Source organism: Plectropomus leopardus, chromosome 9 (assembly GCF_026936395.1).
Source record: "Plectropomus leopardus strain MGB_pleo_1.0 chromosome 9, ASM2693639v1, whole genome shotgun sequence".
In the NCBI taxonomy this organism is placed as follows: Eukaryota; Metazoa; Chordata; class Actinopteri; order Perciformes; family Serranidae; genus Plectropomus; species Plectropomus leopardus.
Window position 1 is genome coordinate 9,772,991 of NC_142184.1, and position 24,641 is coordinate 9,797,631.

General features: G+C 44.0%; 1 protein-coding gene across 1 annotated transcript in view; it reads right to left on the minus strand.

Annotated features, from left to right (window-relative positions):
* Window positions 1-24,641, minus strand: part of camta1a (calmodulin binding transcription activator 1a) — a 396,495-nt gene that overhangs the window by 214,534 nt on the left and 157,320 nt on the right. The window contains 1 exon segment of the mRNA XM_042492229.2: window positions 9,588-9,655. Within this exon segment, the coding sequence (XP_042348163.2) occupies window positions 9,588-9,655 (68 nt within the window).

Below are 24,641 nucleotides of genomic sequence, written 5' to 3' on the forward strand. Positions count from 1 at the left end.
GACGAGATGCTTTTTTTTGACTAAAATGCCCCCCAGAGCTTCCTAAAGAGATCTGGGATCCGCTACACCATATGCCCACAGGACAGCACCCAACTGGGCACCAGGGCGTGACGGGCTGAAAATAGGGACTCGCAGTCACAATCCTCGCAGTTCTGGCCAACATACGGCCACTCAGCACCAACAGGGCAGAGTGACGAGGTGGAGGAGGACGGTACAAGAGGGGGTGGAGAGCAGAGGGGGGTTTGAAAATAGAAAATCAAGGAGGTGAAGGGAGAGCAGCTGAGGAGAGTTAAGTTTGTAGGGAGGGATGAGGGTGAGAAATGAGGCAGTGTGTCTGTGTGTTGAGAGTGTCAGTGTGTGTGTAGGAGAGATGTGTAGGCAGGGTTTAGTGTCTGGACTGCTCAGTGACTCAGGTGTGAATAATACGATAACTTTGTGTGTGTGTGTGTGTGTGTGTGTGTGTGTGTGTGTGAGGGAGAGAGAGAGCATAGTGAAGTGCTGGGTCGGTGTAGGGCTGGTCGTCTCTGTGTCTAGGTTGCTGAGGGTGTGCTCTGCTGTGTCTATGGCCCGCTCCATGACAGCCAGCCTGCACGCTGCTCACCGGTGCAGAAGCGCTAATTGAATTAAGTCTTTATTATCAGGCTGCAGAGGCAGCACTTCTCCCCATCTCGGCCCGCTTGGCTGACACTTTCTCCTTGAACACCTGCTTGACATCAACTTCCTCCTCTATTTATTTATCCCCTCTCTCCTGTGGCCAGCCACTGGCTGCACTCCTTACTCCCCACCACCTCCTCCTCCATATTGGCATACCAAGCGAGGCAAGGCCTGCTTGTTTTTCACACTGCTTTTTCTATGTGTGCTGAGCAATACATAAGTTGTATAACCTTAACATCACAGAACAAAGTATCCTTTACTTCTGTGCTCTGTTTAAGGGTCCAGTGTGTACAGTAGGATTTAGAGGCATCTTTTAGTAGAATATAATATAAAATATGAGTTTATAATGACCTGAAAGTGATGATTGATGTGTGTTTGCTGCCTTTTAATGAGCTGTTTACATCTACATATGGAGCGGGTCCTCTCCTATGGAGTCCACCATGTTGTTAATACAGCAGCCCAGAACAGACGATCCAAACACTGGCTCTATGTAGGCAAATAATTACCGTCAAAGTTTTACATTGTGTTCCACAGAATTAAAATCTATGTGTTACGTTAGCTTATGGCGTGGGGAGGAGGAGTGTCAGAAAACTTTTTCACGGTTTTTCCATCTGTCCATTTTCATTCTCCTATCCGGGGCCAGGTCACAGGGACAGCAGGCCAAGCAAAGCACTCCAGACATCCCTTTCCCCAGCAACACTTTCCAGCTCCCTCTTGGGGATCCCAAGGTGTTTCCAGGCCAGACGCGATATATAATCCCTGCAGCGTATTTTGGGTCTGCCCCAGGGCTTCCTACCAGTCGGGCATGCCCGGAACAACTCTAACAGGAGGTGCCCAGGCGGCATCCTGATGAGATGCCATCCTGATCAGATACCACCACCTCAAACTGGCCCCTTTCGGGACGAATGAGCAGCGGCTCTACTCTGAGCTCCCTCGGGATGTCTGAGCTCCTTACCCTATCTCTAAGGCTCAAGGCTCAAACAAACAAACAAAACAAAAAGCTGCCCAGCTGCTGGGTAGCTTTTTTGTTTTATTGTGTTGCTTTTTAACTCAATTCATTACATCATTCTGTGTCCAATCTCTAAATTCTGAGGTTTTTGTGGGTCCATAAATGCAGCACAGGTGGAAATCTTCATGTGTTCTTTTCTTCTTTTGCCACAGACAGGGCTCCTACAGCTTACAGCAGGTGGAGTGTAAGACTTTTTAATATTTTTTCAATGCCACGTAGAATGAAATTTAAATGGCTTTTGAATGACAGCAATGCAAGTAGGATTATATGAATTTTTCTTTTTTTTAAGTTTCCTACTATTTTTTTAGATTTAAAAATGCAACATTGTGAAAAAAAAATAGAAAATCATACCTTTATGTCTCAGCACTTTGAAGACTTATGATAAAATAATTTAAGACATTTTAAGACTAATTAAGGACTTATTTTTAGACTGATTAATTCAATGCCTTTTAAGACATTGTAAGGATCAGCTGGGACCCTGGCCACAGATGGTCCACAGAAGTCGCAGGCTGGATGATTTATCATTTGATCTGATTGGAGTTTATCAGATCAGATAGTATCACTAGTTGAGAGAAGCAGCAGCTGCAGAGGTGAGTGAACGCATTGTGCTGCTCCATCTTTGAGCAGAGTATGCTCTGCATTCCGACAGTGTGCTTCAATGAATAACCGAACAGTGCACATATTATAAAAGTGGTACTAATGAACAGTCCAGCTTCAAAACTATAAACAATACATGCCCTCAGAAGTGGTTATTGTAGTGAGCAGCCACAAATAAATGAATGTGTGGGGAACCCTGAGTATTAGTTCTACAGTTTCTCTGTTAGATACCACTGAATCACCTCACTAGACCTTTAAAACCTACACAGTCGCACCGGTAAAAACATGCCCTACACTTTAATGTATATTACCATACAAAAAAAGGACACATAATAAAAAGGATTAATTCTTCGAGCTGGTCCTGCCCTTCCTGGCCTTCAGCAGCAGTCCTGGTGAGTGTAGGGGGAATAAAGGCGATAAAGCTAGATGATGTTCTATGTTCTATTGAATAGTCTCCGGTGGGCAAGCTGGCCAGGGTAATATACAGCAGCTGGGATGAGAACTAACATATATCTAGTCCCCTGTCCATTTCCACTAGCCTCAGGCTCAGGCTGCTTCCCTGGGCTCGGCTTGGGCATTACTTTAGAGGACAGACAAACAAGAGGCACTATTAAGTTGGCTTGGAGTCTGAGGCCCAGGCACTCGGCCCAGCACTAGCTGTAATCTATTGACCGTTTGCATTCTCCCTCCCATGCCCCAAAACCACAGGACTTTTCTCTATCTGTCAGTTGAATCCATTGCTCACCTCCCTCCATCTCTATCTGCTGTTTACCCACTCTATTTTTCTCTTTTTTCTCTCCCTTGCCCTATGTCAGCTCAATCCCCCTCTATTCCATCTCTCTCCCGTTCTTTCGTCTGTTTGCGTAAATCCCCCCCCACCTCTTCTTCTCCTCACCCCCATCCATCACTACTCCTCCCATCTCCATCTCGTCCGTTCGCTTCTCTTATCGACATGTTTCCATTTTCTAAACTGCTCTCGCTCCATCATATTCACCCCTCCTTCGATGGCTATTTTTCATTTTATCTCTTTCTTTCTCTCTTACCTCATGCTCCCCAGGTTCACCTCACTGCTGTCCTCTCTGCTCTCCCCGGTGGGCTTTATTTCACCCAGCCCGGCGAGGCCCCAGGTGGGCATGGCTGTCCTTGTCAGGGCTGTTGACTGGGTGGAGGCAGTGTGGGACAGTGTCCTCCAGGGCCCGACAGGATGAGGCAGCCAAGGGAGAGGTGTCACTATGCAACAAACTAAACTTTTACTCATGAAGAAGAAGGACAAGCGGAGGGAAGAGATGGAGATCACACTAGTTCACCTCGCCAAAAAGTCTCTTCACATTTACTTGACATGTTGGCTTTTTTCATAACTCTAGCTTGATTCACTGCCATATGTCCCACTGTCTTCATTTCAATGTGTTCTTATCTGATACCTCTTTATCTTGCATGCCTTTGTTTCTGTTTGTGTGCCTCTGTCTTTGTGCCCCCCCACTCTCTCTCTCTCTCTCTCTCCCTCTCTCTCTCTCCTGCTGTTCCTGTCCTTTTCCACTCTCCTCTGAAACTCTGCCAGCCAACGAGTGCCACAAAGCATTAGGACCAAACACTATCAGACGCCCTTCTCAGGCACATCCTACACATCAGCCCCGACCCCCACTTATACGAACACACATACACACACACAGAAAGCCCTGCACTTCCTCACACCATGTGCCAGACTAGGTGACAGAAACAGAGTTTACACATAGGCCTAGGGAGGTCTTATTCACAGTGGCAGACTCACCCAGATACTACCTCTCTAAGAGAAAACACACACATCGTATACACAAGCGCCTCTATTTCGAATTCAAAACACATCTGCACTGTTTCACTGGTAATTATGCACACACATGCCATCTCAATACATTCATAAATGCCTGCATATGTTCACCCACAATGCGCTTTTCAAATGCGCAGTCACGCGTACGCAAGAGTACATTTATGTATGTATACACATGCGAAAACACAATCCCCTCCATCTATTTCTCATGTACACACACACACACACACAAAACTGCACAAATTCACAGGCCACATACACAATAGCAAACACCATACACAATAGCAAACAAACAGTCATTAGTAGATTTCAGGCTGCCTCTCAGTTCTGCTCGACTCTGTTGTTGGTGTGCCCGCGCCTCTGGGGTGGCGCCGCTGCTGTAGGTTTTAATAAAAGCATTGTCTTTGGAAGCTGTCTAAAGGGACTCGGTTTCATTTTGGAGTGCTGCTGCTGCTGCTGCTGTGGATGTGAATGTGGGAGGAGAGAGGGCTATTGCGCTGGGACGTGGGGGCGGCTAGGTTCAGTGTCATTGCGGGGCCCTCCAAGGACTGGTGCTTATTGTGTGATAGTTTCAATATACAATGTGTGTGTGTTCTGGTCATGTAAGCACATGTGTAAATTTTGTGTGCTCCAAACTTGAAATAAAAAGCAAAGGGATGACATAGCCCACAGCTTTAACTCTCCAGCAGATATAACAAGTCTGCTGTATGTTTGCATTTTATGCAAGACGGGAGATTACAAAAATAAACACACACAGAGACAGAGACAGAGCGATCTGGGTGACAGGCGTAGAAGCACTCTCTCTGTTGTGTTTTGAGATGGGTTGCTGTTAACCAGTCCTATAAAACAAACAGCAGAGAAAAGAAACACTAATGTGTGCGACGGCTCCACTCACGAAACCGTGTGCCATTTAGTGGATGCTCAGAAATAACGAGCCATCTCTATACGACACACAGGTGTCCATTACCTCTTTGGGCTGACCAATCTGTGACACCCTCTAGTCAATAGTTTCTCCATCTGTCAGCATACAAACACCTCTGAAAAAGCCCCTCGAGGAGACATTTGTGTCATTTATGATGGACAACAATGCCTGCTCTCAACAGGAGCACAATGTAGCGACTATGATGAGGTCAAATCAAACGTTATTGTCTAGACTGGGAAGCACAATGCTTCCATGCCCTTCCCTCTGTTTTTATTCTCCTCCCACATCAGCTGAAGTATCATGGACACATCTTTAAAAAGGCAAATGGAAAGAATGAGTATGGCTATCTGGAGCGATGTAGGAGAGGAAAAATCCTAATTGTCCCTTTAAGTGTGTTCCCTCCTGCAGAGTAAAGGTGCGGGGTAACGGCCATCTTAAATCACAGCCTGGCCGCGGCCTTCATTAAAGCCATAATGCCAGGCTCTCCCTTTAATGGAAATGGAAGCCAGCGAGGCTGTGGGTGTAAATTAAAGTGTAAGGCCCAAGTAGGGAAAGATTTCCCCGGCTCTGACAGGTGCGGCCTGAATTAGCTGTAGTGGTGTTCAAGCAGTCAGTGGGAGAACACTGGTATTGATTTTAAGCACTGTTGCACTTCCTATCTGAAAGGGAATGTGTATTACTAGAGCTAGGCACATCAATCACTCAGCATTCCCCCGCTCTCCCCTGGCACGCCTCAGATTTTAAAATGATAAACAAACAGAAACAGACCCAAACAAAAGACAGCACTGGCTGCACTGTTACTGTACCGGCCTGGCTGACGTGCATAGTAAAACACATCTGTGCATGTATGTAATTGGTCCACTTCATCACATCATCCTGGTGTTGACAGGATGCCATCTCTATTCAGGGCATGTCCTGCATCGCGTGTCACCTTGGTCAAACAGCTAGCGTCAGCTTCTTGAGCCCTGGCTGCGGCCCACTCCCATGTTTACGACCTGCATGTGTCAGAGTTGTTACACGCATGCGGTGCAGCCATGCAGTGCGGTGCCTCTCCGTGTATGACCCTGCTGCTTATCTCTGCCTCCCATCATGCCCCGCTGACCCTGTCTGCAGGCGCTGGCAGGGGGAGAATTAGCCTACTTAGCCTATTCCCCACAGGGGTCAACCCACACGCAGACATACAGACAGCACAATCAGATGCACACACACCCACCCACATTCGCCCAATAGATGTGTGATGACAAATGATAAGGCAGCACTTAACCACAGGTGTCCTGAGTTTGACCTTTCACCCGTGACCTTGAGCAGAAAGCTTTTCATATAGAGGCGGGCCATCAATCATCTCCCATCAATCACACATATATACGGCACCCTTTCATTCCCCCAACCTCTCCTGGCCCCAACATCCATCACTACGCCGTACCCTTTCACTGACATCTGGGAAAACACAAACACTACACAACCTCTCTTCCTGCCTCTCTTGTCTAGAAACACACACATACAGTAAACACACACATCTCGCCCTGTGTCGACGGCTCCTCTGAAACATGTGATGTGTTGTTGTGTTGTCAGGTGAACTGCAGGTGCGCACAAGGGGCTGCTCCCTGGTGACACATTTGCTGAGATATCAGCACCTGCACTGAGACATGACATGGGGTTGAAATCCCTGAGCACACTGGCAGCTGAGACCACAACAGACAGCCAGCAGTGACAGACTGTGACCACGAGCATCCTGAGGACCATTTGACTAGAAAGTCACTGGATCAAAAGTCTCTCACATCTCACACAAGTGTCACTTTTAGGCAGTCTTGTGCTGGAGGATGCCAGTGCTCTGACATTTGTAAAACACCCTTCACAGTCTCTCTGTATTTAAAAAAAAAAACTAAACCCTTTAATATTTTTATCTTCAAGGAATACTTTGCCGATTTCCAACCGGCTTTGTATCAAAACAATGTGGGTAATATGTGTAAATGAACTGCGGTTCACTTCCCTACATCTTACCAGCGCCCAGATCTCCGTGCTCATGTCTCAGCTCAAGGATTTTCACTGGCTCACGGGGTTTTCCTTTAACTACAGACTGAACTTCCACATTTTTGTCTGCTCACAACCCTGACAAAAAAAACCCCTTTTCACCAAATTAACTCTGGTATTTGGACTGGTTTCTGTCTGTTGTTTCTGGTTTCTTGGTGTAATCTAGAAAACCAGCCCATGTTTTCACCAGGTTTGCATGGACCTACTGTAATCAAGGATGTGTCATCAACAGAAGGTGCTACACAATGCACAACGGATGTAAACAATAGTAGCAAAATTGTGGATAACATCGATTACCTGCAAACTTTTGTTCTGTTACTACAAATATTTGTTTATACACAAAAAACAAGCATGACCCAACTACTGACAAGACTGCTGCATGCTCGTTTCGTTAGATGATTTCTCACTTGCCTTCTCCATTCCCTCTTTCTACCCCTTAGAATATGACATGCCCACTGATGTTGTCATGGTTTGCACTTCAGGTCAAGGAATACCTGCTATTTTGTTCCAGATAAAAAACGACTTATCAGGTTCAGAACCTATTTGTTTTTGGTCAAAATGCTCTGAATGGTTCAAAATTAAGTGGGGGAACTGTAATTGAACCAGTTCCATGTCGGTGGAAAAGGGATAAACGAGTATATGGGGATCAAGAGAGACCTGCCTCTCTGTCTCTCTCAAACGCAGACAGATCTTTCATCATACAATTAAACTAGGAAGTGTTTATCAAGTATGAAGCAAGAGTCTGTTATTGTATCCCCTATTTTAACCCTACAATGTCTTTAGATACATATTTTAGTGCGCTATTTTGCAGTAATATGCAAATTTGTCAACAAGAAGTGGACACCATACCATTTCCTGTATTGTAAAATGGAAGCTGAAAATACAGAAATCAAGCTTACTGTTTAACTATAAATTGATATAGTTTTTTACCAGCCAATACAATGATCACTGTATCAAAACGGACAAGCTCGCATAACTGTGTCAAAACAGACTAGCTCCATTATGGTGTCAAAACAGACTAGCTCGCATTATGCTGTCAAGACAGATCAGCCCCATAACTGTCTCAAAATGGACAAGCTTGCATTATGTCACCCAGCGAGAGCATTTATTGGTCTGGTGCAGTGCAGTGCATTCTGGTATTTGTAGGTTTTGTAACAGATATGCCAAAGCAAATGCCACAGTCCTTTTTCTCCGTTTTCTCCGGTCATGTGGCACCAATTTTACAAGTATTTTTGTCTGTATTCTGCACAGGGAGCCCAGTTTTATACAAAGACCATCTTTCCAGCAGCAATGTAAGTTACCACACTACACAAAGATAACAGAACCAGAATGTTCAGTAATGAAAATGAGTCTAATACTAACTATGCAGGCCACATGAAATATGCCTAACATTGGTTTCATTTTTGGTGAGTTTGAGAGAAGAGGACATTCTTGATATAAGAAAAAAAAAAAAAACAGGTGAGCTCAGTGCTCTTTTGGCCTGTGCTCCATAATTACACCAGAGAACGTATTCTAATTGGCAGTGTCTTTATGCAGAACTATTATCAATGTCCCTCCGAGGCAGCGGAAGAGAGGAGGGGTGGGGAGAGGGATGTGAGGAATGGGTTCTATGTCAGTGAGCCCAGGGTCCATTTACACATGGATGAGGACTGCTAATAATGCCAGCATAGCCAGTTCAGCTTGCAGAAAAAGTAGAAAGAAAGGTTTAATATATTGAGCTGATTCCGAATGCATTAAAATGTAAACTTTAGCAAAGGGGGACATTGTGCCTGCATTTGCTGTAATGGTGAAAAGTAAAATTCGAGGCAGTGCAAAAGAGGGCCGAGGGTGTCAATCCCAGAGCTGTCCTTGACGATGAGATTATCCAAAGCTATTCAAACAAAGAGCTGTCCACTTGTGTCAAATGTAGAGAAATGTTATTACAAAGCTGCATGCATTATTAATTATGATACGACACAGATTATATAATTACATCACAGCCACAAACCCCATCCGTTTGCTGACATTACATTTCCCGTGTTTGCTGAAAAGCCACAGCGAATGTGCTCTTCATTTGCAAATTGGCCCTATATGTATCTGCATACATTAACAAAATAAATTAACTGCATTGCTGGCACCCTTATTCTATTTCAAATATAACAGTAGCTCTTGGCATTTTGTTCCACATGTGGGTGTTAACGTCTGACCCCAGACAAACACCTCCAGGTTCGACGGTGTTATTAGTGGAGTGGTGAATGTGCAGACAGATAGGAACACATTAACATACCATTCAAAGTAGATACTGCACCAGTGCATGTTATGTTAATTGGTTTGCTAAAAGGCAATTATTAGTCGATATTAATATTCTATAATTTATCTGCAAAACTTTTCCGAACAGCCATCAGCAGCCTGTAATATTAAACATCCTGCACTGAACTTGAAGGAGGTTGCAAGCTGTGCATAAGGGAAATGGTCTTGAAGAGAAAATTATGTAAAACTAAAAATGGAAATTTTTTTAGCTCCCTGAATGTAATACTTTTAAGGCTATGAATCTTATGTTTTAAAAGAGGGCAGAAGTGTAATTGTCTTACCTTGTTTTAGGGGATGTCGTTAGCCATTCTTCATGCTTTTCAAATGTTATCAAGTAAGCTGCGATCTCCTGTGAAAAAGAGAAGAGAGGAGAGAGGAAGAGAGTGAGGCTTAGATATGTCATCTTTAATCACTGTTCTCTTGTGTTTGTAATACATCGGTGAGACTGCTTCATTGATATTCAGACAGTCTAACCAGCAGCACAAACATGGGGAAAGACGGAAACAGGGGCAGCACCGGGGAGCTCAGGCAGGTAAATGGAGGCTGGTAAAAGTAAAGTGAAAGACAGAAGTGGAATGCAGCTGAGGTCAGATCATCTTCGGAGACCATCTTTGTTACGAAAGCTTTGATCAAGTTCTCCTCCGAGGACATCAAGGTGCTCTTAGGAAGATTGATGTCTCTGTGTTTGAGAGTGAGCGGCTTTTAACATTTTTGGTCCGATCCTCCCCCAAATCCCTTTGATCTGCCCTTGACACTCCTCTATGGATCAATCCACTCTTTAACCTTTGAATAATAATTACACGCCAGTCTCACAATATTGACATGTGTGTGTACTGCTACTTCAGAAAAGGCTGTCGATCCTTTGGAGTCAGTTGTGTACAAAGAGATGCTATAGACACTGAAGTAAAAAAGCCCAAACTGCCACTGGTATAAATAGAGATACTTCAAACACTTTCATGTTTCCCATGCTAGCCCTGCCTACTGCATCAGTCGGAGTGTAAGGGGGAACACGCCAGACCATACCCGGCCATTTTCTCACCAAACTAATGGGCAGAAATAAAAGCACTTTGGATGCTGGTGGACAACCTAATGATTACTAGCGACAGCTGGCAATTCACTCTTCAGCAAGAACATTTGTCAGCTTCTCAGACTGTTAGAGAGAGCGAGACACAAGGACGGACCTGCTGCCACCTTCCACAAAAATATCATCTTTTCTAAGGATGTGCATCTCCCCTCATGTCGGAGTGTCAACAAACCTTTAAGTGGGAATATGTTGTTCAAATATTGTTTTGTCTGATCTGGAAAAAAAAATCCTCCTCTGGGGTTTTATGTTGTAACTTTGCCTGTCCACGTGGGGCAATAACGTCCCCTAAAACAGCTTTCTGTACAGCAGAGATACTTAACTTGCTTTGCTTGGGGGCCACTTTCGCAAAATGACTGGGGACAAGGGGCCAGTCGCAGTACATGTTTAAGGGTTTTTAGGACGTTTCTAGGATTTAAGGACATTTCTAGGATGTTTCTCGGTTTTTAAGACATTTCTCAATTGTTGGATGTTTCAAGGGTTTTAGGATGTTTCTATAGGATTTTATGATGTTTCTAGGAGTTTAGGACATTTCACAGATAGTAGGACCTCTGTTGGGGGGTGCGGAGGATCCTCCACTGGCACTTTTTTTGATAAACAAGCCCCAGGATGTTGATGATGTTTTATGCACTCTGACACTTTATGTATACTAAAAATAAGAGAGCAATTCTCAGTGTGAATCATTTTATTTCTATTATGAATTAAAAACTGGCTGAGGGGGCCAGGTTTGGCACGCAGGCCGTAAATTGAGTATCACTGCTCTGCAGCAAGAAAAAATGTGAGACAGCACAAAGCGATCACAAAAACGGTGCCTTCCTTCCTTTTCTTTCTGCATGCACACACACTCTAAACTATGCAAGAAGGCTCCCATTGGCTCGTCAAGGCTGTGTCACAAGTGTGACCTGGCACAGACACACAGCATGTTGGCGATAGCCCACAGGGACGCTGCAGGGCGCTGCGGTGTGAGGGGTTCCCAGGCTGGCGGGGGTCCCGACAGAGTGGGGGCGGTAGCGTGACTGGCACCCTTGCCTCCAGGTGCAGGCTGGTAGATAATGCTGCGTTGATTAACTTCCTGTTCTCCTGCCATAATGACCGGAGGCAGTAAAGCCATGACAAGATGGAGTCTTGAATTGAGAAAAAGATAGGAAGGAGGATGAGGCTGTCAAGAGCAGCTCAGGGCTGCTCTTCTCCTTTATAACTTCGGCTGTATGACAGAAAAAAAAAACAATAACGCGATGAAAAGTCTAACAATAGCTACAACCTTGTTGATGAAAAGAGCACAAAATCTTGTCCTGTACAGAAAGTGTAATGTTAGCAGTGCCAACAACAATTACAATGTTCACAGGCAAAGAAAAAATAAGGCTTCACTACTAGGGTCACGATAAAGTTACTTCTCTGCATACATTTGTAAGTAAATTAGACTAACACGGCAGTGATTAGATTAATCCCTGCTATTCTGTGCTCATTTTGGGAGGGATAAACGGCAGCGGGAAGCTCCTTCAGTGACCTCTGTGCCTGTTAGCACATCGCCCCTTCCATCACTCTTGTCTTTAAAAACCAACCACAGCCCCAGCCTCGGTGGCAGGGGATGAAATAGGGGGCCGCATGGTCTCGTATTTAAAAAAAAAAAAAAAAAGGAGTGAGCCTCTACCTCTGGCTCTTTGCGCACCCCTCCCTCTCTGAACAGATGCCAGGGATTATTCCAACCCCCCGACCAACCATAAAGGTGCAATAATCTTATGGTGAGGAAACAAACAAAAACAGACGTGCAGCCATTAAACAGCTGCAAAGAGACAAAGTTTGCATGGGCGGCATAATGAGAGGCTAGCGTGCGTTAAGGTTGAACAAACACGCTTGCGGGTTAGTGTGAGAGGGGGGAAGCGGGCAAGCGGTGTGCTGAACACTGATGGTGCATCAAAGTCAAACCAGCAGCTGTCAATGGGCTCTGGACTCTATCTGCTGACCTCAGTGCCTCTGGCCTGCTCTCCGTCGCTGGGGAAATATTCAGAAGAGGCCCTCTGTACACACAGCAACTCTACCTCCGAGGTCAGAATCCTGCTCGTGGAAGGCTGTTTGTACTTCCTTCCTTTATGCCTCAGCCTCCCCGCTGACACGATCTTAGCTAGGGTTTTATCTCCAGGTGCAGCTGAAATACACTGTACCGGTAAGATCTGTATTCTGCACAAATTGAGGCAAACTCCTTTCCAAGCCTGATCTAAATAAATAACAATCAGCGCGAGCTACCAGTGAACCAGAGAGTGAGTATGAGCAATACCTCCTCTAATTGACACGGTGGTTGCGAAAAAAGGGGGCCTTTCATTTTCCAGGGGAAAGAACAACCCGGAGCTGTTTGTTGTAACCCAGCCATCTCATTTGTTTCTTTTGTCTCTGTAAAAGCTGCGACACACTGTTAGCACAGGGGGCCGCCCCGGAACATGACGGAGCAGTCTAGCAGTTTCAGGGGCTGATGGAGATGGAGAGGCGAGAGTGTTAGTGTTTCTGTCTTCCGTGTTGAAATCAGAGGGCCTGATTACTGGTTACCTGCCTGGGCCTGGCACGTTATTAACATGCTCTTCAGGAGGTGTCACTCCTGTACTCATCAGTGTGTCTCCCCACTCTCTTTTCTCATAGCCTCTGCACACCTTCTCCAATCTGACTCTCACTCACTCTCATTTTTTTCCCCCTCCCTTTCCCATAACCGCTGAGGTGAAAAGGAAAGCCACCATAAGAAAATTTTCATTTTGAGATGACTGGCTTTTACTGTCTCGCCTTTCAGATGATATTTTCACTCTAGAGGTACAATATTTTCTCCAGAGAGAATCAGCTTTTGAAATGTCTACCTATTTGAAATTGGAGATGACACTAACATATTCATTCCATTTCACTTCTTTGCACCAAGGAAGGCAGATGAGGGAGCAGGAGCGGTAAACTCTTGGAAAATAAACACCATTTGACTCATCCTATATTTTGATTGTCTCTGAGTTAGTTATAATGACAATTTTCAGGAGCAACTGTTTTTAGACCTGATCAGATGGATTTCATTAGAGCCCTCACCCTTTCTTATGGCACAAAAGTCAGTCAAACGTGAAGCCGGTGTTTGATGGAGATATTCTGCAGTGGATTCACTGTCCCGGGATGACCCGAGGCTAGATTGTTTTGCCGTTCCCTCTGATTCCCTCTCTCGCTCGCAACTTTGATTTATGGGAGAAAAGAGAGGCGTTGAGAGGACCGACGCTCTAGCATTTGGATGACAGACCTGATCACTTGAAACAACTGTCGCTGTTCCATTAGAAGGAGAGATAGGAGTCTTTTGGCATTATCTCAGGACGCATCAGACACCTGTCTCTAAACACCATCCATAATGTCTCTCCTCTCCTTCTGCATCCGCAGCGCATTTGAGTTGACAGAAAACGAGAGGTAGGAACAGAGCAGAGCTGAGAAGACAAAACCCCCAGAGCACATTCCCTTCTGTGCCACCCCTACATTAAAATACACAGTTACATCATTGTCTGTGAATCCCAGTTTTTAAAACCCGAAATTTACTCGATTCATTATATAAAAACATGGACTCATTCTCTGTGAGCTCAACCGTTTAAAACCAGTCTTCATCACCCCAAAAAAGGATTCAACAATTATGTTTGTCCATTACAGTATTATTCCAGTTACACTGGTGCTCTAGTGACACTAATGAAAAGGCACTTGATGAATAGCTGTATTAGAAAAACTAAGTTTAGCAACAGTATTGATTGCAGTAAAAGCTCGAGCTAATGAAATGAATATGAGAGAGCAGGAAGATGAGAAAGAATAGATGGAGTCTGGAAGGAGAGGAGTGTACAGCGCCTCCAGCCTGCCTCGTGGTGAAGTCTGGGGAATGCATCCTCAAAGCTTTGACCTTGCCCTGCACTTGAAAGCAGGAAGTGGATGAGAGGGGTGCCGAGGGATGGATACGGTGAGAGGAGCCCTCCCTGATGACCTGGGTTTTGCTGTGTGAGTGCCAGGTCATCTGATATTTCCTCCAGGGCAGCCCAGGAAACCAACCTGCCCAGAGCCAGGCACAAATGGACTGGCGGGGATTTGAGGGGGGGGTTGGGGGAGGTGGCAGGGTTTGCTGAAACTCCAGGCTATCACGAGATTACACCAGAAAAAATTCAAATGCAATTAGACACAGAAAAGATAGAGACTGGCACTGAAGAAAGGGATGGGTGGGAGAGTTACTGAAAAGGGGAGAGGATAATCAAAAAGGAGAGAGGAGGAACAAAGTTTAAAGTTTTTTTTCCCATGACAATGATAAATGCATTTAAAACAGGAGAAGCGTGAAGGTATGGTGATTAAAAAAGAGCGCTTCGGTTCGATTCTGCAAGCAAAAGCGCCTTTGCTGAATCATTTTGGGCCTTTTTTTTTTGTTTATACTTCATGAATTCTTAATGCACTAGCAATAATGTATCACACACTGTATCTATGTAATCTCATATGGCCATATTACTCTTTTAAGCTGGGGGAAAGTAGTGAGGTAGAGTGAATCTATTTTAGCAAGCTGTAACCTCTGGCTAGCCTTTAAGATTGTCTGAGCACAGCTCATAATAGGATGCAGTGGATCTACTATCTGTCCGGACAGAGGAAGAGGCAGACGGGTGAGACCGAAACAGAGACATAGGAGAGTGAGAGAGTTGAGAAAGTGAAAGTAAGCAACAATAGAGTCTGGAGCTGTTGACAGCTGCACTTGGCATCTGTTGAAGAGGAGTGAGGCTGTTCTATGAGTCCCTGTGCTGGGGTTAAAAAGATGCCCTCTCCAGCATACTGCTCATTAGGACCTGCATGGGCTTCCCAGGGATGGCCCGTGCATAAAGGGAGGGGTGGAAGTCACACTGTGTCCACTCAGTTGCTCCACTGTGAAGCAGCAACAGAGTTGTTCTTCTCTACTTTATCAGACAGCACAAACCAACGTGTGTTTTGGCAGCTGATCGATTCAAAAACAGAAAGTGCAGCATCACGGCCGAACAAACCAGAAATGCACCACATTGCTCCGCACACATGCTCACCTTCAACACAAAGGCCTTATCACATGTTTAAAACACACCTTGAGATATTTTGCTCTCCTATCTAGCTCGCTCTGTACCTCCTCAGCTCCTTTAGTTTGGCCGTCTGTTTCCATACAGGAGGTGAGGAGAGCGAGACGAGCCATCCACTGCCCTACATTATACATAGTTCTGGGATCAATCTCACATTGATCCTGGATAGCTTAGATGTTTTCCAGTAGTTGGTCAATGCCTGTCTTCACATTTCTGCTTGGCATGCTGGTCATAAGACTGTTCTGAAAAAGGGAGGCATTCTCTTGGGGAGCCTCCTCACGCGCCTCGACGCTGCACGCCTCCCTGCTCCCACAATCAATGTTACCCACAGCAGCTGCTCCGCCAGCACTCTCCTTTTTGTTTACTATATCACTTCTATACACTTTTATACAAACAGAAGACTTAGCAATAAGGGAGAACAGTGGCAAAGGAGGGGTCTTGCTCCAGATGGGGTGGAATTTCAACAATGGGCCATACCCACTAAGTTTAATTTATCAATGCAACAATATGAAAAATTATTGCTGTGCATACAACAGAGCTCTTGTGCAAGTTCATGTTCTCACACACACACACACACACACACACACACACACACACACACACACACACACACACACACAAGACAACTGGATTTCTATAGGGGTGACAAGTCAAAGGTGAAATCAGTATGGATGCAAATGTTTCCATATAAGGCACAAGAGGTCACTGAATGGTTTGATGAGTATAAAAATCACTTAAATCATGTTGTGCAGCCGGCATAGTCCCCACGGGCCAGATGCATAAAGCTCTGTGTAAATTTATGACAATAACTGTGTATGCACAGAGACAGATATGTGCATATGTATTCTTTTCATCAGATTTATAGAGATGCACATACGCATGTTTCTGTTTTATAAATCTCACTCATTTTGGAACCATGTGCACAAGCCTAATTTCCACACCTACAGTGCTCCATGAATGGAAGTACAAATCCCCTTAAATATACACATCAATACTTGTGCCCCCTCCACCATTCATCACTCGTCAATGAGAAATACGGCAAAGAAGTGCAGTTTCACCGACTGCGTTGCATCAGGAGGATGTCCAAGTGAGCAGCTTTCATTATGCACGGCTGTGGAAATTTGTAGCGTCCTTACCACTAATTCATCATGTTTCTGAAAACCATCATTGTGGTAAAATCTCAACCATTATTATGATTAAATGTAAGAAGGATGATCCATGATTCACTTGTATAGCATTCATGTTGAAACTTGCTTTAAAAACAAAAGTCAGGATTGAAAAAAAATCATTAACAGGGAGATGATGGCTCAAAAGTAGTAAAAAAAATGTTGAAAATCATCAATTATAAATAAGTCTTTGTGAGATGCGCATCTTCTCACCGCACATTATTCCTTTATAAATATCATTTTATGCATGGGGAAAAGGCCTGCAAATGTTTAACCAAACTGAACACCTTCTGAATTTGAGATTTTAGTCAGCGCTCTCCATCACAATCTCTAAAACTCCAAATTAAGGAATATCTTTTTGGAGGAATTGTGTTTCATCCCTACAATGTTGTTTTCAGAGGTGTTGAATCTATGCCATAGTGCATTGCAGCTATTTTAGTGGGTTTGTGTGGCTCAACATGTGTCACACATCTGTGTATTGTAAAGAAAGAACAAGTGTTCAGCAACCAATTAAGCAGCCAGCTTGTCAAGTGCAGCAGGCCTATTCTATGAATCTTAAAGTTTGTCAGCTTTAAGAAATAGTCAATTGGAAAAACAATTAAAATCGAGAACCAGGCACAATACTACAACTCCAATTAGAGAAAGACAGCAGCACTACAGCAGCAGAAGAAAAAGTTACTTAATTAGGATTAGCTACAGTAGTTTTATCAATTAACTGCATTAACCACTGGCTAAAAAAGAAGTCATGCTTTTTGAGGGACATGGGGAGACTCTGAGAGAGAAATAAATACATATTAATTAATATTCCTAAATTGTAAGACCAATTCACCAAAGACATAATTTACAAAATAAGCAGTTATAATGTAACTCATATCATAATCATAGAGAAGATATTATCTATTCTTTCCCTGTTTTGATTCCCACTGCTCTGCTGGGCCAGCTACAGTGGAGCCCCACTAGTGGGTCTAATGAAGACCTCAGAAATGAATTCTGCTAATAAACTGTACATTATTGTGATAAAATGTTGTATGTCTCCACAAACCAGTCAAGTCGTACTTCAAGTTTACATCCATGTCTATGAAAACATGGATGCTTCATGCACATTTTACCCACAGCAGCAGAGAAGATCTATACAACAATGAAGAAATTCCCTCAAGCTGTTCTTAAGCGTATGAGACAGATACAAGGTCACAGTGACCTTGATCTTTGACCACCAAAATCTAATCAGCTCATTTAACTCAAGTGAACGTTTGTGCCAAATTTGCCGAAATTCCCTCACTGTGTTTTTGAGATATCTCATTCACAAGAATGAGACAGGCAAGTTCACACTGACCTTGACCTTTGACCACCAAACTAATCAGTTCATTGTTGAGTCACAGTTATGTTTGTGCAACATTTGAATAGGTACCCTCAAGGTGTTCTTGAGGGCACGAGGATGGGATGAACGGATGGACAATCCGAAAACCTAATGCTTCCAGCCATGGCTATCACCAACGCAGAGACATTAAAAAGTAAATATATGATTTAACTATCTTACATCTAATATAGATACCTACAAAATCACCTCAATAGTCTCATTGTTATTGTTTTTTCTATTGTGTGAGGAGGCAGATTACTCTATTTCTGTCCCTGTACCTTCTGCCTGGGGATGAGAAGCTGCAGCCGTATGCTGAAGAAAAACAGGGCAGACAGAAAGAGAGAGAGACCAGGAAGAGGGAGCTGGCATGAAGCAGGATTGTTTGGGCTTTGGTGCCATGGCTGCTGTCTTGGATGTTCGTTGAGAGGATGTAATTATTTGGCCTTGAAGGACTACAATGGTCAGCCGCTGCCTCCCACACTGTAACAACAGACCTGTGCCTGCACGTCCTGGATTTCTATGCATTTGTATGGTAATTTACGAGTGTCTATGTTAGGAGAGAACAGGAGAGATAGCAGAGAAGCAGCAGCAAAGACAGAAAAGATGAGAGAGGGAGGAACGCGGTGAGATTGGTGTACAACCGAGCATGAAAAACCTGGAGGACTCGCAAGAAAGGTTTATGTGGGAATGTTCTAGAGCATGTGGTGTGTTGGGGACACACTGAATGAGAATTGGACATAAAGTTGACTGAGATGAAATACATCCATCTTTGTCAGCCATAATTAGGCAGCATTGTGACCCTGTGGTTGTTGCCATGGATGTGTATGTGCCTGCTGATCTAAAGCCCATATGGGACCGCCTACTGCTGTACCCTTGAGAGATGTGTCTTCTTGTGTAATGATTCTTTTACACCTCTCTCTTCTTCTATCTCTCCTTCCCTCGGGCTCTAACTTCTGGCAAGACTTTAAGATGTGTTGGAGGCTCGGCGGAAACATGGAGCACTACATTAGTAAACAGGGCAAATAAAAGTGTGGACGTGCACGCACGCGGATGCATTGAGGTGCACGGCGGGAAGCGGCCAGGTTCACTTCCTGGCGCCCCGTGGCTGTCTGACCTCTGGCGTCCACGCTGCACGTCCTCTTCATCATCTATGCAGCAGGATGTCTGTTCCCCCCTGCTGACAGCCCAACCAAGGAGAACGGAGAGTGGCGGAGCCTCCATGACGCTGACCTTACCCCAGCCCCACTGCCGAGACTCCAGGCTGTTACCCCACTCTGCTGGTGAACTTTTCTCCCCCTCAAAACCCAACTTCTGTCCACCAAAAGATGGGGAAAAAACTGCAGGTGCAGTAAAACTTAAAAGAGGAGGTGGTTCTCTTTTCTCTCTAATTCTTTACAGTATGTCTTCTATTTGACAGATGCTCTTGTTTTGGTAGACAGCAGATATTGAAAGTGCCATTTCATATTGTGCCCCCAACAGCCGCCAGGTCTGTTTGACTCCAAATGTAATTTCACAATTTGATATAGACTGTAGACATAAATGCTACATTTGTTGCTTTCTTATGCTTTGTGTTAGAAAGATATTGCGGTGAAAATCCACTGAGAGGGCATTAAATGTCATCTAAATATAATTGAGGTGTGATTTCTCTGTGGAGACATTGTAAGAATCTAAGCACTATATCCTCAAATATCACCAAAATTCTCCCAAAAGTCAAGGAGCGATGGTATTATGCATAAATGAAGTGACAGATGAATCTAGAAGGTCACCATTCACTTCATATCAATCAACTGATGTCAACCTTCATTTTAAGGCTCCTGCTGGACCCATCCAAAAGAGAACGGGGAGAAGAGGCTCCCCCGTCTTCCTCGAACGGCACAAATGAGCAGAGTTCTGTCTCATGTGAGTCTGAAAGCCTATTTATTTCAGGCTCCAGAATCAATTAATGCCTGCATTATCCCCTGAATTCCCCTATTCAGTGCAGCCAAATGACTGGGGCACCCTTGCATGAAACCAATTTCTAACTTTCAATCCGAGACACACCCCAGAACCACCTAGAGGTCTTCCTAGAAAATTGCAGCCGTCTATGCTCACGCCGTCATGCACGTGCGCCTCATGAGCATGTGGTGCAAATATGCGCGTGTGTGTGCTTGCATAAGTAGCATGCTGTGCTGAGAATATGTGGGGTTATGTAAAGTTTATAGTGTTTTGGTTCAGCCTGTTTTCAATATGCGGCTATAGCGATAGAAAATGCAGAGTGTTCTGACAGGAGAACAAATTGTGACACACAAAAAGAAGCCCGCTCACCATGTAAAAGGCAGGAAGAGACGAGGCAAGGCAGAGGGAAGAGGAGGAGGAGGAGGAGGAGGAGGTGGAGGAGAGAGAGAGAGGCAAAGAAACAGATTGAAGAAGAGGCAGATTATGTGTTAAAGGGCAAAATGTTATGTCTTTAATCGACTACAGTGCATGTCGGAGAGAGAAACAGGATGAAATATTGAGCCCACACTGTCCTGTCCATCCGCAGAGGGCGACACACTCTGCTCTAGAGACGTGGAGAAAAGACATGAAGACAAGACAAGCCTGAAAATTCACCAAAGGGATGGCCAGATCTCCAGCTCAGGCCAATTAGCCGGCAGAAACTCTTTTTTCTCCCCAACTACTCGTCAGCATGAAAGGATCACCCTTTTGTCTGTCAGACTCATGCTTTTATCCTCTATTGCTACTTCCTGTACACAGTCTGAACACCACACACACACACACACACACGCACACACACACACTTTTAATTCTTACATGCAACTCCCTTTTCTGTTCCTGTCATCTCTCTGTATGCCTGTCAGCACACACGTGTCCGGGCAGAACACACATACAAACACGGACTCTAAATGCCGGCGCACATACAGTATCAGTCAAATCCTCACATGAACTGCTCTCATTTTATCTCCTCTCAGCTCCTGCCATCACACTGACTGATGTGATTGTTAGTTCTGGAGGAGGGCTCTCTTTAATTGAAGTGGGTGTGAGTGCATGTGTGTGTCCAGAGCACCGCCTGGCCATGGCTGGTATTGTTTGGGCTATCAGACAAGCTGTCAAGTGCTCTCTCTCTCTCTCTCTCTCTCTCTCTCTCTCTCTCTCTCTCTCTGCTGGCTCTCTGCCGCTTTGTGTTCATGTTACAATAACGGGAATGTGGGACTGTGAAGGTCACAGGCACCGAGAGTCAAACCCGCTTGCCGGCATGCATGTTTTAGTCTCCCAACAGCAGACCCCAACACCAGACATCTATGTAACACTAACCATCCACATGAGCTACAGTCAATGACCACTCAACACCAATAATCATCATGTTCAAGGTCATTTTCACCAAACCAGAGCTACTGAAGTGCGTCCGTGCAGCTGTATAGGTTTCACTTGCACTTTTTTCCCCCTACTGAGCTAACTTTTCCTCAACTTTTCTGCCTCTATCTGCATACTCCCATCTGCCTTGTGTGCATTATCAGTCTCACATCTCTCCCCTCTAAAAGTTTGGCCCGTTGAGAGGGGAGGCGCAGGCTGCTCTTTGTGAAGGCTGCTCTCTGCAGACGGTGGGGAATCGATCAGCCAGACGCTCCAATGGCCTGCTCCTTTGTGAGCCCAGTCTGGCTCTGTGCAGCTCTCCTCTGTTTATCTCCCTCACGTCGCTCGCTGGCTACATGCTCTTAATTAAACATGCCGCACGGCTATTAATTGTCAACCAGATTCAATTTGTTCCCCGGGCACGCTGTGAATGGGCCTCTCCTTCCAGAACAAAGGTGTCCGAACAGCCATGTCAGAGTTGAACAAAAGGCCCAAGGCATCACTTCTATCTCCAAAAAGCCCTGAGCTGCTACAGCTCACAGGCACCCATTGAATGAGGTGTTATCCCGGTGGCTTTCCAGGCAGGTGTTCAAGAGATGCTCTGAGACAACTGTCTTTGCCACACACTGTAAAATCTGGCAAGTTGATTTTACTTTTTTTTGTGACCATTTTTTTTTTTTTTTATAAATTCAGATGCAGCAATTCATATGGAAGTGCCATAACAGAAATTAGATTTACATAGCTCATCCATTCAGTTTTGCAGTCACATAAACATTATGTATGTTGAAATCCATTCACATTTTGACTTTGAATAAATCAAAATAAACGAAAATAGATAAACGTGTACATCAAGTAAATGATACATATGGCTATATATTCAGGATAAAACCCCAAATTAAAAAAAAAACAATGGTGTGCTGTGTACAAGTCAACGCATAGAAACATAATTCAATCACAACTAATTGAACTAGAGAGAAAATAAATAAATAAGAAAGTATATACACATATGAACATATATAACACGTTGATTTGAGTAATGTAAGTAAATATAACTATTAACCCTAATTTATGTTTACTTTATATCTAATTGTAAAGTTTACTTAATTTTTTACTTATATCTACTTAATTTTGTGAAGTTGTTGCAACTTAAAAGTGACAAGTTTAATTAAATCAAACTTTCTAAAATTTAACAACTTCATTGAGCCAAGTATACAATATATCTGCATTCTGCTGGTTGCAAACTAGTCAATAACGTATATTCTTAAATATGTTAAGAAACCAGAACTCGCAGATATTCTTCATTGGCAAAAATCTTTTTGTGATGTTCAAGTTAAGCCAGACTAACCTGGTTTACTGAGGTTGCTAAGAACAGGGTCATTTAAATAAAAGTAAATACAACTAAACGTAAAGTAAACTTAACAATTACATATAAAGAAAACATAAATTGAGATCAATAGTTATATGCACTTTCCTTTTTCTATGCAATCAGTTTCCAAGGTATTATAAGGCACATCAAATTGTCAGATTTTTCAGTGTACCATTTTTTCTTCACCCAGTGACGTTTGGGCAGAAACAAAGCACTCCATCAGCTGCTGCACCTTTGTGAGCTGTCATAATGCTTTTACCTGCACAAATACCCATTTGGTAAAATACTTTAAATCTGTCTCATTTTTTAATCTTGTTAGGTTTTGGTTTTTTTCACTTTACACAGGAACTCTTTTGACAAATTGTGGAAACAAATAAATAAATAACCCAATGACTGCTAAGATGAATCTGGGAGTAAGCAGCTGCCAAGACATAATATAATTCATGCCGATGCATCAGTGTTACTGGAGAGTGCTCCAGCATCCAGCCAGAACCCACAGAGCCAGGTGCCAACACATCCATCCCCCTTGCAATTCCCTCATCCGCCCCACCTCTCAGTCACTCCAGCCATCACCCCAATCAATGCTCCCTTCCCAAAAACCTAAAGCTCTGGGCCCCAGCTGTTGCCAAGGAGGCCTGGCTGGTGCTATTGTGTCACTGCCTAAACCCCCTCTACAATACAACGATAAACCTGCCCCCTCTGTGCCTCCTAAGTCACATACAGAACAGATGCCAAAGCAAGAGCTGTCCATGTAGACTCACATAGAGACCTCTTAACCACAGAGCCTCTAAAGAACTGACAAACAATGCATGCAATGTGAACCCTGTTTTTTTAAAGTATTTCACCAATATAAAGAAGGCCCTGACCAAAAAACTAGTCCGTCTCTGCAGTAGAAAGACTCAAATACTTTTCACATTGGTGCTACATGGCCAAAGAGGTAGGAAATCTACAACTACAATAATGCTTTGCATCTGCTGGTGGGTGACTCAATGTGGACTCCTCTGTGTGAAACTATGCATTGTATTAGAGTTAAACAGTGAGCTAAAACATGTTTCTGAAAACATTTGGGGTGAGAAACAGACAACTCAGTAACATAATTTTGGTTTACATTTGATCAGTGCTGCTTAGTTTTAGTGTTTGATCTCCATTTTTCACCCATTTTTCACTGAACAGGAAGCAATGCAGCACCCACTTCCTGTTCACAAACTCTTACCATTATGGCAGAATGGGGCATTAAAATATGTTTCTGAAAACATTTTAAGCGAGAAATAGGCAGTGCAGCTAGTAGTCTTGGTTTGTATTTGATCAGAACTGCCTAGTTTTACCATTTGATATGATTTTTGAGAGACACAGAGAGGGGAGGGTACTTTTCTCAATCAGATGTATACTCTTTGAGACGGTGGCTGGAGGCGGGCAATACGAAAAAGCGGAAGTACAGTCTGTAGTTCGAGCAACCGCCCCAAGGGTCAGCGAAACTCCTCCAAATGTCGTAATGCTGTGGAGGGAGAAGAGATAACTTGCCACTGGTTATATGGAGGTAAGTCTACCACGGTTGATCTACACATACTACCCACAAAGCTGGTTGAAAATCTGCAAAGTATCCCTTTAAGCCTAGAACTTCTATATAGGGAGGCAAAAATAGAAAGGAAAAACATTTACAAGTTTATCATGTCGACAAACAAAAGCAGCATTGTATGATAGAATATACTGTTGTGTAGAGAGCCTTGTTCAAACACTGTGTTGTGGAATTTTTAATGAGAGTCAGGCGAAGGTGGTGTAGCATATAGAGAGAGGAGATCTTTTCCCCAGTGTGCCTCTGTGCCTGCCTTTTCAGCAATCCCAATATTTTGCTGCTGGTGAACTCACTGAGCAGTTGAGGAATTACTTATTTAAAAGATAAGGTTTCCTCTGTTGTCAGCAAAAACCGCCTCTTGTCCATAACGGGAGAAAACCAATGCAGTGTGAA